At 38.5% G+C, this 15,666-nt stretch overlaps 2 protein-coding genes across 7 annotated transcripts in view; one reads left to right on the forward strand and one right to left on the reverse strand.

Moving 5' to 3' along the window:
* RARS2 (arginyl-tRNA synthetase 2, mitochondrial) overlaps positions 1-11,642 on the reverse strand; it is a 53,738-nt gene extending 42,096 nt beyond the window's left edge. For both annotated transcript variants that reach the window (XM_039219429.1, XM_039219428.1), the window contains exons 1-2: positions 11,586-11,642; positions 3,118-3,191 (exon numbers count right to left, since the gene is read on the reverse strand). In XM_039219429.1, coding sequence (XP_039075360.1) covers positions 3,118-3,191; positions 11,586-11,621 — 110 coding nt within the window. In that variant the 5' untranslated portion in view covers positions 11,622-11,642. The remainder of the gene's footprint in view (positions 1-3,117; positions 3,192-11,585) is intronic.
* Positions 11,643-11,769: 127 nt separating this feature from the next.
* ORC3 (origin recognition complex subunit 3) overlaps positions 11,770-15,666 on the forward strand; it is a 60,252-nt gene continuing 56,355 nt past the window's right edge. For 4 of the 5 annotated variants that reach the window (XM_039219434.1, XM_039219435.1, XM_039219440.1 and 1 more), the window contains exon 1: positions 11,770-11,858. In XM_039219434.1, the coding sequence (XP_039075365.1) occupies positions 11,835-11,858 (24 nt within the window). In that variant the 5' untranslated portion in view covers positions 11,770-11,834. The remainder of the gene's footprint in view (positions 11,859-15,666) is intronic. The other variant, XM_039219438.1, reaches the window with a different exon arrangement.

The raw sequence follows: 15,666 nt of genomic DNA on the forward strand, positions 1-15,666 counted from the left end.
TGGCTCTCAAATATCCAAGAATCACAAAGGTGTCATGTGATTTTCTATAGTTAAAATTATGAGTAGGAAGCATCTGTAATTTTTTCCTAGACACGAATAATAAAAGAATGAAATTTAATTTAAAAACTTTATTATCTCAAGAGAAACAAAAATTTCCAATTTGTTCAGTGGTAGAAGGACAAATTAAAAAAATCATCCTTTTAGTTTATTAACAATAATTCACACTAGGATAATTTCAAACATGACCTCTGAAATTATATGAAGGGTTATTTGCCAGCAAGGAAGGCCCAAAAGAGAAATAAATGCTTCAGAGATATGGGGGTGGAGGGGGCTGTGGATATCAACCAGCATTGACCTACTTCCCCTTTTTCCTTTTAGGGAGCTTTTAGTTATATAGCTACAAGGAAGGTTTCCTTTGTCTACTTAAAAAGGTACTTGTTGAATGTGAATTATGTAGAAAGTCAGAACTGAAAGCAATCTAAGTCTCCATCAACAGGGAGCATTAGAGTATTATTTAGCCACTGTTAAAAGTGACATTTACCAAAGAAGAATGATGTCAAGGAAAAAGGGTTCAAAAATCATACATACAGTGGTTTTATAGCTATGGGTTTTGTTTGTTTGTTTGTTTGTTTTTAAAGAAGTAAGACACAGGACGCCTATGTGGCTCAGTTGGTTAAGTGTCCAACTTCGTGTCCAACTTCGACTCAGGTCATGATCTTACCATTTGTGAGTTAGAGCCCTGCACTGGGCTCTGTGCTGACAGCTCAGAGCCTGGAGCCTGCTTCAGATTCTTTATCTCCCTCTCTCTCTGCCCCTCCCTTGTTCATACTCTGTCTCTCTCAAAAATAAACAAATATTAAAATAAATAAAAATAAAAGTTATAAGATACATTCAAAGAGAAATATGAAAAGCACATCAACTTGTTAACATATTGGGGATTGTTCCTTCTTATTCTTGTGTTTTCTTGAATTTTCCTTCTGTTTTGCTTTTGTGACAGAAAAATTAACATAGCTGTCAATCCATTGTGAAGAAGGAAAGTGGGTATGGGTACAGAGGAAATACAACTAGCTGTGTGCCAATGACAGTGAGTGATGGCACACAGGGATTCCAGAAACTATTCCCTCTACTTTTATACTGTTTATAATTTTTAAAAAATGTTTTATTATTTATTTTCTGAGAGAGAAAGACAGATGGAGCATGAGCAGGGGAGGGCTGGAGAGAGAGGGAGACGCAGAATCAGAGGCAGGCTCCCCCTGTCAGCACAGAGTCCGATGCTGGGCTCGAACTCACAAACTGCGAGATCATGACCTGAGCTGGAGTCAGACACTTAACTGACTAAGCCACCCAGGTGCCCTGATATGGTTTATAACTAAAAAAAAAAAAAAAAGTTTTAAAATATTTATAGCTACCCTTCCACTACTTCTGAGGAATTGCTGTTGTGGTGTTAGAGTGAAATTCATAGGCTTGAGTATTACTGGCTGGTAACAGTCATTAATTCTGTGCACTATGATCAGTATTAAGCAGGAATTCCGCCATAGTTGAAAATATAATTCAGAGAATTAGGAGACCTGAAGAAATTGATTCATAGGGTATTAAATAAACCATATTAATAACAAAAAGGACTTAATTCTCCTAACACTTAATAGCATTTTAGAATAAAGTGAAAAATACAGACTTTGTTTTTATACTGTTAAGGATACTAAGTTTATGATGGCAAAGCAGTAGAGATTCTTTTTATTTTAAATAAATTTAATATGCAGAATGTTAGACTTATAACCTAAAACGAACTTAAAATCCTCCCTAATACTAATTTTCTATAAGCCAAAGATACAGTAAAGTATGATATCATTAAAGCAGAGCTACCCAGAGGCGCCTGGATGGCTCAGTCAGTTAAGTGTCTGATTTCAGCTCAGGTCATGATCTTGTGGTTTGTGAGTTCGAGCCCTGAGTCAGGCTCTGTGCTGACAGCTAAAAGCTTGGAGCCTGCTTTGGATTCTGTGTCTTCCCCCTTCTTTGCCCCTCCCATGCCATGCTTGGTCTCTCAATAATAAAAAATAAACATTAAAAAAAAAAAAAAAAAGTAGAGTTACCCAGAGAAGTTCCAGGCAGGTAAAAGAAAATGTTATTCAAAAGATTAGCCAAGATTGTTTGGCTTATTAAAGGCCTTTGAAACATAAAAAACAGATATTTTATTATGCAAAATTTCATTTACAGATTTTATGAAGTAGGTAACTGGCTTGGAATATTACATTAATTGATGTGTAATTGTGAGATCCCTTGTCAGTTCTTGCCTTTGTTGGTAGAACTCAATATAAAGCAAGTTGCAGCAGGCTACTTTAAAGATGCCTTGTTTCAAGAAGGCCACATGTAGCCTTTCTCTTCCACTTATTTCTTTGTCCTATTCTGAGAACAGAAGTATTCATTTTACCCTATCTTAAAATCCTGATAAAGTTAAGGGGACAAAATATTAGGATATAATGGTACTGATAATTATATCTTCACATCTTTCTAAAGCTTAGGGTTAAATGCCTACTGTGTAGCTAATTTCTTGTCACTATTTATTGACCAAGAGGGTATTTTGGCTAGATTTTCTAGCCAAATGGTAAATAAATATCAATTAGACTGCCCATACTCTCAATGAGATAGATATCTTCCTGTATCTAAAAAAGCAACTGTGGCTTACATGTAACCAGTAGTTCTCTATCCCTGGGAGTCCTCATATGGAAACAAACAAAAAACCCCAAAACCCCAAAAAACTTAGCAGGCAAATACAACAGTATTCAAGCATCTATAATTAGGTGTATAATCTTGAAAATATATTCAAAACCCCTGAAATTCTAACCACAATCTTAGTTCTTTTATTTGCGGTCACAGAATTAAATTTTGACATTGTTCCTAATTTTTCTTAAAGATTTTGAAATAATTGTAGTGAAGCATAAACATCAAACAACATGGGAGTTGTAATTTAATGTATCATGTCAGAGTACATACAAAACAGATTTTATTATTTAAGTCAACAGGAATAATAGGTTATATCATATTCTATGGTTAATTTCAAGGTCTATTCTATAAATTGAAGAATAACCAACAATTCAAATTATTGTAAACATACTTAACTCTTTTCTGGAAATTGGAACTGCAGATATTGACTTGATCAAGTTTTCTGGTGGAAGATCCAACACTCTGGAAAGCTAAGCGTTAAAAAAACAGCAGAAGAAGATGGTTATTATATTTGTACCATATTCAGTGGAATACTATTCATCAATAAAAAGAATATTCAGATACTTAACAACTTAAATGGGCCTCAAATGCACTATGCTAAGAGACCAAAACCAGACTTAAAAGAGTATATAGTATATGATTTATTTGACGTTCTGGAACATCCAAAACTGTAAGGATGATGAACAGATAGATCAGTGGTGGCCAGGGGTTGAGGGTTAAAGTAGCAGCTGGAGTTGTTCACCAAAAAAGGATAAGTTCTGTATTTGTAAATTTAAAAATAAATGATGTTGGGGCACCTGGATGGCTCAGTCAGTTAAGTGTCCGACTTCAGCTCAGATCATGATCTTGGGGTTTGTGAGTCTTGAGCCCCGTATTGGGCTCACTGCTATTGATGGGGAAGCTTGGGGGCAAGCTGAGGGCAATATACAGTCTGGTTCTCCCCGTCCCCAGGTGGAATGTGTGATATTCCTCGGACACTCCAGGCTACCCAAGAACAAAGGAAAGGGGTTTAAGTGCTTGCCATGGTAATGGGAGAAACAGAGGCAAATGAAAATTTAAATTCCCTTACTGCCTATAGCCTACTGATATCATTGAAACTGGCAGTGTGACCTCCCTCTAGGAGCTCAGCTGCCTCAATGGATACTTTGCTAGGGGCAAAAGGGAATCTTAGCTTAACATTATCCCAACCTTGAGAATCCTATTAAGTCTACTTCCTTTATCTCAACTGCCCCAAGATATATGCTGGCAACTATACTCCAAGTATGGCCCCGTGATACGCATCTGAAGGGTCTCATGACTGAGGTTTTATTAAACAGTAAAAAATGGTGTTTCCCTAGCAACAGCTAGCCCCTCAAGGTCCTGGAAATCTTGCTTCCAAAATACCTTAGAGACTTACTCTATCCCTAACCCCCTGTAACTGGATGGTATATAATGAGTTACCCCTCACAACTCCAGTACAGCTCTTCCTGCCCATGGGTCCTATCCCCATGTTTTAATAAAATCACCTTTTTGCATCAAAGACATCTTCAAGAATTCTTTCTTGGCTGTTAGCACTGAACTGCCCCTCCACCCCCCACCATCACCACGAATCTTCACCACTATCAGCATAGAGCCTGCTTTGGATCCTCTATCCCCCCTCTCTGTCCCTCCCCCACTTCTGCTCTCATAAAAATTAATAAACATTTTAAAAATAACAAATGGCATTTTATTTATTTTTTTAATGTTTGTTTTTTTTTCAGAGAGAGCAAGCGAGCAGGGAGGGGCAGAGAAAGAGGGAAACAGAATCTGAAGCAGGCTCCAGGCTCTGAGCTGTCAGCAGAGTCCAATGCGGGGCTCAAACTCACAAACTGTGAGATCATGACCTGAGCTGAAGTCGGATGCTTAACCGACTGAGCCACCCAGGTACCCCTAGATTTTCTTTCTTAAGTACAATTAAATTCTTCTTAAAAAACAAAAACCAAAAAACTTACAGAGGTGAATTTTAAAGCATTTCAGCTGACAAATAAGTTGTGAACGTAGGCAATAAAATGTTTACATTTAAATGAACAACACAAAAACTGTTTCCAGTACAAAAAGAATCTAACTACACAGTACAATGTTACCTGGCAACAAACTTTTTCTAAAAAGTAAATTTTTTCCTAAAAGTAAATTCTAAAGCTAAGTTATATTCGCATGGAGATATAAATACTAAAAGAGAAAATTACTTTCTTTCTTTTTTTTTAAACATTTTTATTTATTTCTAGGAGAGAGAGAGAGAGAGAGAGAGAGACAGCGTGAGCAGGGGAGGGTCAGAGAGAGAGGGAGATACAGACTCCGAAATAGGCTCCAGGCTCTGAGCTGGCAGTCAGCACAGAGGCCGACACGGGGCTCGAACCCACGAATCGCGAGATCATGACCTAAGCGAAAGTCGGACGCTTAACCGACTAAGCCACCCAGGCGCCCCAAGAGAAAATTACTTTCAATAGTAGTTTTACAAAGGCACAAAAACATTCTTATAGGGTGTAAATTAAAAGCCAAGATAAAGAGACTGAGGGAAAAGGAGAAATGTGGGGAATCATTGTTTACAATGGGCACACAGTTTCAGTTTTACAAATGAGGTCTGGAAAGGGTTGATGGTTATGGTTGCACAACAATGTGAATGTACTTAATGCCACTGAACTGCACATTTAAAAATACTTAAAATGGTAAATTTTCCATTGTATAGATTTCCCCATAATTGAAAACAAAACAAAAAATCTAAAGAAAGACTCTGGGATGAAGTAGTGGAAAGAAGCCTTCTTTACATAATCTCCTACTTCCCACTCATTATCAAATTAAAATAAAAAGGATGGAAGAATGGAGAGGAGAAAGAAAGGATGGTAGCTAATAAATAGGGTAGATTGTTGGTTCTCCAGCAACAAATATACAGGACAGGCACTGCCCAAAGTTAGAAACTTCAAAAGTGACAGCTAAGAAAAGAAACAGCAGATTTTGAAGACGAATGGAGCAGGCTTGTTTGAAAAGGTTCCTAACTTGAATTCACAATTCTTATTAATACCCCAATCTGGAGAGAAAAAAATAAATAATTTTATTTGACATATTATTTATATGACTAGAGAGAAGTGCTACAGAGCTATGGAGAGAATGAGTAAAACAGAAGTGAATTCCAGTACTTTTCAGAAGTGAAGATTCTAGAGCAGCACACTAAAGTTCTCTGGCAGATCTGGTTTGGGAACTTAAGATCAGATTCTAATGTGTAATATAATAATGGCTTATATGTATCCAGTGCCTACAATGTACCAGGTACAATTCTAAGCCTTAGATCTGACAATATAGCATCAGAGATTTAATAGACTCTTTGACTCCCAGGGTATCCAGTATGAGCTTGTGGGCAGCTCTCAACCATTCCTTTTCCCTCAGACACACACGATTCCTACCCCCAGTACCCAACTACTGAACACAAAGCTTAAAAAAAAAAAATCCTATCCTGGTTCTAGACAGGTTCTAAATTCAGTTAAGAGTTAAACTTATGAGAGTCAAGATCAAAATCTCTAGTAACTTCATAAAAACTCTAATTTTGCTAATAAAAAGAGATCCTTATGCTTTAGCAGTCATACAGGCAGCAGAACTGATATTTCTTATGAAAATTAGCTCTGCATTTTTATCCATGTAACAGTCTACAGGCCACGAGTCTTAAAATTCTTAACATGTTATCAATCACTCTTCCAGATCTTAAATTACTTAAACTGTCTCAATTACCCCTGGTTATTCCTTGCTTCTGATTCTCAGATATAACCAGGTCAGGTATGTACATTTGCCAGCAAGAGCCAATGCACAAGCATGCGCACATTTGTATAGACTTTCTTCAGGTACACGTCTGGATCAACTCAAATTGGCAGGAAACCTGGTAACAAATGAAATTCAGGGTTCAGAAGAGAACTTCCCAAAAGATTTGGAAAGCAAGTTATTACCAACACTCTATAATGAAAGAAATTTAGCATAGCTCTTGAATAAACTTGTAGTTTTAAGCAGAACAGAATGCTGGTGGGCCCATGAGAAGAACACGTTAGGAGAGAAGTACACACCTAGACAATTCAGTCAGTCCTGTTCACCTTAATATGGCCGAGTATCTTCTCAACATAAACATTTCAGCTTGGGACTAGATGACGGCAACTGGCCATCAAATTTAATTGCTCCTTGAGGCCACACATGAAATCTGATAATAGCACTCATCAACTGTCAAGGAGGCTTGTCTTCTATTAATCATTAGTGCATCTCCTCTACCATGTTATGTAAATATAAACTAATGAGAAGAGCTTAAGCCCACTTAAAATGTCACAATTATGTAGCAACTAAATGCAGCTTGTGATCCTATACTGGGGGAAAAAAACTATTGGAAAAATCAAACTGGAATGGACTATACTTTAGATACAAGTATCATATGGATGTTCTGTGAAGCTGACTGTGCTGTGGCGGCATAAGACTTGTTCTTAGAAGTAAATAATTAGGTATTGATAGCTTAAGGAGCAAGCTTTATGAGACCTACTTTCAAGTGATATACAAAAAATAAGGTATATAAATAGAATGACGAAGTAAATGTGGCAAAATATTAATAACTGGTGAATCTGGATAAAAAGCATATGGAGTGTTTTGCACTATTATCATAACTTTTCTGTAATTTCTGACATTCAGAATTGAAAGTAGAAAAACTAAAATGGATTTTAAGCTGTATTTATTTTAAACTTAACATCAAAACCTAAGTGAAAAGAGAGAAATTATGTTTCTGAGCCAGATATAGTACTGAACATTTTACAAAGGTTTTTCTATAGAATATAATTAGAGCTTTCAGTCAAAAAGTTGGGTTTGTGGTTCAACTCTACAATTTCATTGCACTGTAACTCTAGGTTATTCTTTTATCTTCCTGAGTCTCAGTATCTTCCTCTATAAAATGGAAATGATACAAATAGGATGATTGAGAAGATTAAACAACATGACAATATCAAGTACTGTACACTTTGTGTGCATACCACAGTCCTAAGTGATGGGAGACAAACCTCTATGGGATTTCTAGGTTTCTGTGTGTCTTGTAAACACAGCATAAAATCTTTTCAAAGAACATATCTGTAACACATAAAGAGTGTCCCACTGCAGTGCAACGGGGAACATGCATGCCTACTGCCAATCCTAAAAGTCTGGAGTTCCTCTCCTATAGCACACTGCCTGTGCAGGTATCATCTGACCCTCCCACATTGCCCTGTGGGAAGAAGAAGGGTCTGGGGAACCAATACAAGAAAATGTTGATTTTCTGGCTATTATTGCTGTGAATAATAAAATCCTTTTCTCACCCAGGAATGTCATGTTTTCTGCCACCATCAATGGAACTGTGGTAAAGCAGGGTAAAATAACAAACTCCTTACAGTTCTTGATACTATAAACTTTCTGTTAACATTTATGTCCTTAGATCTTATCAATAGCCCCATAGAGTTCAGCAAAACAGTGCAATGGTACAAATGAGATATTCCACAAATGGTAGTTATTATTGTCTTCATCATTATTAATCCTTGCAACAATCCTGGAAACTTGAAATCGATACCATCATTTTATAGGTTAATTAACCTGCCAAGAGTAAGTCAGTCATACAAACGGAGGGACTACAATTTTAATCCTTTCCACTTTTACCATGTTATCTCACAGCTTTAAAATTATGAACTCATTTGATGGAGCTACAAACTTCATACTACATCACCAACAGCTACTTATTCTTTAAATATTTATTAAGCATCTTCTATGTTTTAGGTACTCTGTTGGTGCTAGGGAAATAGTGAATCAAACATGCTGTCTTCATGAAGAGAATGCATACACCAAAGCCAAGTAAAACAACTAATTCCCAAGAATAATTAATTAGCTAATGGAATAATTATTAACTCTTATCAGTGAGTCCCAACCAAGATTTTCTGAAAAATGTAGTATAGAAAAGAATGCACACACTTTATAAGTATAATTTTGTGAAACTTCGATCTTGCACAAAGGGTCATGGTATAAAATCATTTCCTTTAGGCACAAGGAATAATCTATGTAATGGTATGGAAAGTCCTTGCTTTGTTAGAAAAACAAGATCAATAGTGTGGCTAGATTCCTGAAGAAAGGAAGAAGAGAGTGGTATGAACTGAGGATGGAAAGAAAGATGTTATGGTCCTGGTAGAGAGTTTGTGTGATGCAGTTTTAAACAGATAAGTGATGTGATTTGATTTACATTTCAGAAGTCACTTTTCAGTTATAAGGAGATGGATTTGGGGTGTCTGCATGGCTCAGTCGGTTAAGCATCCGACTTTGGCTCAGGTCATGATCTCATGGTTCATGGGTTCAAGCCCGCGTCGGGCTCTGTGCGGACAGCTAGCTCAGAGCCTGGAGCCTGCTTCAGATTGCACACCTCCCTTTCTCTCTGACCCTCCCCTGCTCTCACTGTCTCTCTCTCTCTCTCTCTCTCTCTCTCTCTCTCAGAAATAAATAAAACATTAAAAAAAAAAAAGAGGATGGATTTGAGGGACAGCAAGAGTGTAAACAGGCCTATCAGAATGCTGTTGGAAGAAGCTTGATTTGGGAAGGGAAGGGCAATAGGGAGAGAAGAGTGGATGCATTCAAGATACTATTTTGAAGGTAGAGTCCAAAGGATTTGCTGAAGTGAGGCCTTAAGAGGCATACTCTAAATTTCAGTCATACCAAATCTTGTAGTTCCATGAACATACCATCGACACCATGCTGAGGATAGTGCTTAGAAAAATGTAGATTCATTAATCAAAATTTGTTGAATGAATGTGCCATTTCCTGTAATACAGTCATTCCTAAACTGTCAAAGGACCCTCATTCATAAAGATATGTACTGCACATATTTTTATTTAATCTGCTTTCAGATCATCCTTCAGTGACTCCATATTTTAAGAAATATATATTTGCTTAGTTTATGTTGCCATACAAATCTATGAGATTCAGTTTAATCAGATTGTGCTTCTTGCCTTCATAAACGAAATAGCACAATATACAGTAAAGGGCTGATTTTGAAGGTAGATCTCTGTTCAAAAACCAACTCTTGAATTTCTTAACCATGTGGCCTGACGTGGGGTAAGTTTTTAACCTCTCTGGATATGTTTGCTCATCTGTATATGGTTAATACTTTTATGTCATAGGTTCACATGAATGTGAAGTAACTAGCACAAATACACATTCAATCCATATTAGTTCCTGTTTCTCCAACTTACCTTCTTTACAAGGAAGAATATAACCTTTGCAAAACTAAACACAAAAGGTTTCTAGTCATGGCACTACCTTGACCGTTGAGAACAGAAACCGTCTTACCTCCCCCACCCCCTTCCGCCTGCCCCCAAACACACCTTGGCCACTGAGGTTCAAAACTACCTACTCTGGATATAATCTACTGTCTACATTAGAATGACTTTATTATTTCTTTGTCTTCACTAGCATAACGTTTTACTATTCTCGGAGATTCCAGCCCAAATGCCTTGATTATTCATTACAAGAACTTATCGAAAAAATGATCAATTCTTCAAGAGAAAGCCCCAACAATTTATGCCCTAAGACTCCTTGCGCTCCTTTTTTTTTTTTAAAGGCAATTTCATTATTTAAAAAATTTTTTTACATTTCTTTATTTTTGAGAGACAGAGTACCAGTGGAAGAGAGGCTGAGAGAGAAGGAGACACAGAATCCGAAGCAGACTCCAGGCTCTGAGCAACGTTCAGCACAGAGCCTGATGCGGGGCTCGAACCCATGAACCGTGAGATCATGACCCGAGCCAAGCCAAAGTCGGACGCTCAACCAACTGAGCCACCCAGGCTCCCCATCTTGCGCTCCTTTTCTTCTATCAGTCTTAAAATTTTATCTTAAATCAGTATCCAATCGTAATCAAGCCATTTCCTCCACTCCCCAGTCCTCTCACCCTCTGCCACTGAAAGACCAGCGTTAAACCATACTTAATTCTCAATAAAAATCTGATCTTGCCTTCGTTGCCAGACACTAACAAAAACTCTGCTGAGGTGTTCTTTCTTATCCCGGTAAGTAGTAAACTCAGATTTGTCCTATCAAAAGGGTAGGTGGTGTCTGAGAAACCAACACTAGACAGGGCAGTACATCTCTAAGGCAAGGCAAAGGAATTTTCCTACAAAAGTCCAGAAATACTATAAAAACGAACTAAGGGAAATTGTATACTAGGCAAAATACGTCCACTAACATGTCCATTAATAAAAAGTAAATTGGTTTGTCAAAACAATAGAAAGTTTCGTAGCAAAATTCCAAAAGGGACCGATGAGTTTCTAAAATTATTTTTTGCTTAAATCTAATGCTGAAGTGTTTTATTCCTTTCCTTATTACAGAGCTGTTTACATAGGACTCTTGAATCAAAAACAGAATCTCACGTTATCTTTGGAATTACCAAAAGCAAAGCTAGGACAAGCGGCCAGACTTCTGAATGAAATTCAATGTTTTTAAATTAGATCCTTTTGAATGAAAATTCACATGCATTATCCATTTCACTAGTGTAAATAACACTAATTTCTAAAGGGTCTAATCACGGCCCAGTGAGTCCCACTTGGGTAACTCATACAAGGCTGTGGGGTAGGAAAGAATGAAGGAAGCAATTTGTGCTTTACAAGGTTTACTTTTCACCCTGAGAAACCTATTTTGGCAGCATGGCCGACCCTGCACCGGGTTGGCCTCAGCAGCTCGAGCAGTTCCAGGGGAGAGGAGACGTCAGAAACGGGGTATCCGTCAAATACACCCGGTTCTCCTTACTGAGAGGTGACCCGCAGCGGTGAAGGGGCCGCGGGGTGGGGGTTCCGCTAGGGCGCTCCTTCTACCAATTCTCGGGTCCGTACCTGACAGGCGATAGATCTGCGGAAGGCACACGCCATGGCCGCCTCCACGAAGCACGCCCCGGCTGCCAGGCCCGGATCCTCGCCCCGCCCACCTCTGCACGCCCCGCCTACGCGCGCCGGAAGCCCGCCCTGGAGGATTCTGCCAGCCAATCAAGAAGCCGCATGGCTGGCCACTAACCTCTGCCCTGCTGCCGCGAGGGAGCGCGGGAAATCCCGAGTGCAGCTGGAATCCCGCGGGCCGGTGGGGCTATGGCCACCTCTTCGGTGTCCAAGGTACGTGGGGGACGGACGCCCAATAGACTCAGCCTCCTTGCATTCTCATTTGAAGAAGGAATGTAGCAGAGGTTGCGTAGGCTTCGATGTACCGTTTGGAGGGGAGGGAGTGGCAGGCTGAGCCGCGGCGCCCTTGCTCCTAGTGTAGTTGAGGTCAACTTTGCTTGGGCAGCGAAGACACGGATCTGCCTTAGTTTTCTGGCTGGGAGGATTTAGTAGGCTCTGGTTTGTGGAGGTCGAATTCCCCGAGGATGTGCCCCGGTCTCCCTTTTTTCTTAGAAATATTGGTTATGCGCCAAGCACTCTGTGAGGTACCGAGATAGAGTGATAAACAAAATAGACTACGTGTCTTCACTCAAGAAAAACATTAAACACAGATAAACTGATGATAAAAACTTGTGATAAGTTAGAAGATTTCCCAGGGTCAGAGAAGGCCTTTTGGAGAAAGTGACGTTTTAGCTGAACTTGAAAATAAGTAGAAGTTAGGCAAAGGATTGGGAGCAGGGAGACTGTTCTAGGAAAGAGAATGACATGTTGTTTGTCCCAGAATAATAAAATAAATGATCTATTAAAGGGATTGAAAAATTAGTTTGGTTGGGAGGTGGCGTTATGAAAAATGAGAACAGCATCTAGGTGTGTATGTATGTCAGGAGATCATATAGATCTCATGTGGCCTGCCTAGAAGGTCAGGGATTGCAAGAAGACATGATAGTGTGCTTGGTAAGAAGATAAACCTGATCTATTGTCTAATGTAATAGCCAGTGGCTATTTCAGTTTTAATTAGAATAAAGTAAAATTAAATAAAATTAGAAATTCATTCCTTCAGTCTCACTAGACAAATTTCAAGTGTTCAGTAACCACATGTGGTGGTCTCCAGTTTTAGTGCAGAGACATATTTCTCCTTTGTCACCTAAAGTCTTGTTGTATAGCACTGTTATAGACCCAAGTAAAGTAAGACCTTTAGTAATGAGTTCAACCAGGTGAAGTTTAGCTGTAATAAAATTGATGAAAATACTGCAAATACATTTCTTCCTATGTTAAAACAGTAGGTTAGAAGGCTCTACCATGGGTCTTTTAATTTTGATTAAAATTAAACTAAAATTATGAAAAGGAGTGCCTTTTGAGACTATATATCAAAGGGGAACTTAAAGCCATGGAGCTTAAGCATACAGAAGATTGACTGTGATGCTAGGTGCAAATGCCAGAAGAGGTTTAACGGTGCTCATATAGCCAGGGTGCTGGAGTGCAAGAGCACCTGGCTCTGGGGGTCCCAAACAGACCGGCTTCAGTCATTCGCTGCTGACAAAAGCAAATCAGAGAAATGAATGGAGTGAAACAAAAACAAAATTTATTTCAGTGAAGGCAACACTGAGAAGAGAGTAGACGAGAGTCTCAAAGACTATCTCCAAAGTGCTGAAAATATCTCTAGGTTTATGTAAGGAAAATGTGGGGCAAAGGTGAGTGGGTTCGCACAGGTGGGCGATAAAGGTCAGTTGGTTAATGTCTTGGAATCAACCATGGGGGGGTCTTGCTGACTCTGGGTAGTCCTTATTGCTTAAGGGGTTAGTTTTGCTTCCCCAAATGTTGAATGGGGATGTCATGCTCACAGGATGTTTTCCCGGAGTCAAGAGTTGAGCAGGAAAGAAGGACTTAATCAATTAAAAAGTTTGAGTTCAAATTGGAGATAGTTGGAAGTTTTTTTACACTAGTATTTTTTACTAGGATTGGTACTGTTTTTGTTTTGCCCTGGTTATAAATTTCCATAGGTTTGCATGGTTTGCCCCTTAATCCTTTACATTGCATGAACCTCTTATTTTTGTGTATCTTGCAAAATTGTGAGGGCTTTTTTTTTTTCCTATTGCAGGAAAGCATTTATGTCATTATTACAGAAATGCTTGTATTGAGATGATTATGAAGGGGACCTTGCATAAATAAGAATCTTAAGGACTGTTTCAGGAGCTCATGGAACTGCTAGCCTTTTTTTTTTTTTTTTTAACATACGTAAACTTCCTTTTTCTTGTCATATTTTCTGTCTGTTAGCTCTCCTCCTAGATGATTTCTTCTGTCTCAAATACCATACTTGATCAGCAGTTCAAAGTCGTTAACCGTATTACTACCACTGCCATATGTTAGGATCCATTCTGGGTCCTTGTCATATCTCACTCCTTCATAGTTCCTTTTCTTTTATTGAATTGCAGTTGGATATAGAAAGGTGGCAATGACAAGCTTATTGTGGTACTACATTATTTTTCTAAATATGGTTGTATATTTCAGTAGTTCCACTAGTTGTAGATATAAGAGTGTAAGACAGTTCTTGGGCACCTGGGTGCCTCAGTTGGTTAAATGTCTGACTTAGGCTCAGGTCATGATTTCACGGTTCGTGAATTCTAACCTCTTGTTGGTCTCTGTGCTGACAGCTCAGAGCCTGGAGCCTCCTTCGGATTTTGTGTCTCCCTCTGTGTCTCTCTTTCTCTCTATCAAAAATAAACATTAAAAAAATTTTTTTAACACAATTTGAAAAAAAAGGAACTGTTCATATTTTGGATCCTGTAATCCAAATGGCCTCCTTATATTTGCACAGCTCTCTTTAGCCCTATCCTGAGGGGACTTTTTCTAGGTGAATTTTTAAAATATTTTCTTTTATCTTCCATAAAAATGGCAATCTTTTTTTTCTTGTTTATTTTATTTGGAAGAGTGCGAATGTGAGTGGGGGATGAGCAGGGAGAGAGAGAATTCCAGGCTCAATCGCATGAACCATGAGATCGTGATCTGAGCCAGAATCAAGACCAGAATGCTCAACAGACTAAGCCACTCAGGTGCCCCCAAAATGGCAGTCTTTAAGAAGCTTATACATGGTATATGGCTGTACGATTGGTAGAATAAATGCAGGACCAGTAGCTTGGAGGGGTAGTATATTACTAGTTAAATACTATGATACTAAATGTAGCTAGGAAATTACAAGAAAAATCACTTGTGAAGTATTCATCTTGTATATTGATTGCCTAATGTATATGCTAACACTGTCCTAAGGCACCGAGGAAACAATTATGAGTTAAATGCAGTCTGTGCTCTCAAGGCACTCACAAACTACTTTGTGAGGCAGACGATAAATATAATATACAGTGAAAGTGATTTTAAAACAAAGCAAAATAAAGACATTCAAATATTATGAGATCTTAGGGAAAGAAATAATTCTAACTAGAGAACTAGGGAAGCTTTCCCGGAGCAGATAAATAACAGTTTTATCAGTATAAGGTGAAACAGTAGCCAAAATGATTTATTTCAAGTTTATGGATACTTGAAGTTTAATTAAATAATAAATATTTCTTCTGAAATGAGAGAGCATGTTTATTTTTGAGCTTCATTTTAATGTATGGTATTAAAGTTCTTCTCTAAGTTTTATAAAAATGGCAACTCTCTGGGTTTAAATTTCATCAGCGATTATTTTGTCTCTTAGATCAGGCCCTAAGAGCAAAATCAAAGATGAGCATCTCATGGGAAAGAGGAGAAAGAAATGGACAGTCCGCTTGTTTTTTAAGAATTTTCTGGTTAAAGATGGCCAACAGACACATGAAACGTTGCTCAGCATGCCTCCTCATCAGGGAAATACAAATCAAAACCACACTGAGATACCACCTCACGCCAGTCAGAGTGGCTAAAATGAGCCAATCAGAGGACTCTAGATGCTGGCGAGGATGTGGAGAAACGGGCACCCTCCTACACTGTTGGTGGGAATGTAAACTGGTACAGCCCCTCTGGAAAACAGTGTGGAGGTTCCTCAGGAAACTAACAATAGAACTCCCCTATG

This window comes from Hyaena hyaena, unplaced genomic scaffold (genome assembly GCF_003009895.1).
Source record: "Hyaena hyaena isolate Hyena2069 unplaced genomic scaffold, ASM300989v1 scaffold_821, whole genome shotgun sequence".
NCBI lineage: Eukaryota > Metazoa > Chordata > Mammalia > Carnivora > Hyaenidae > Hyaena > Hyaena hyaena.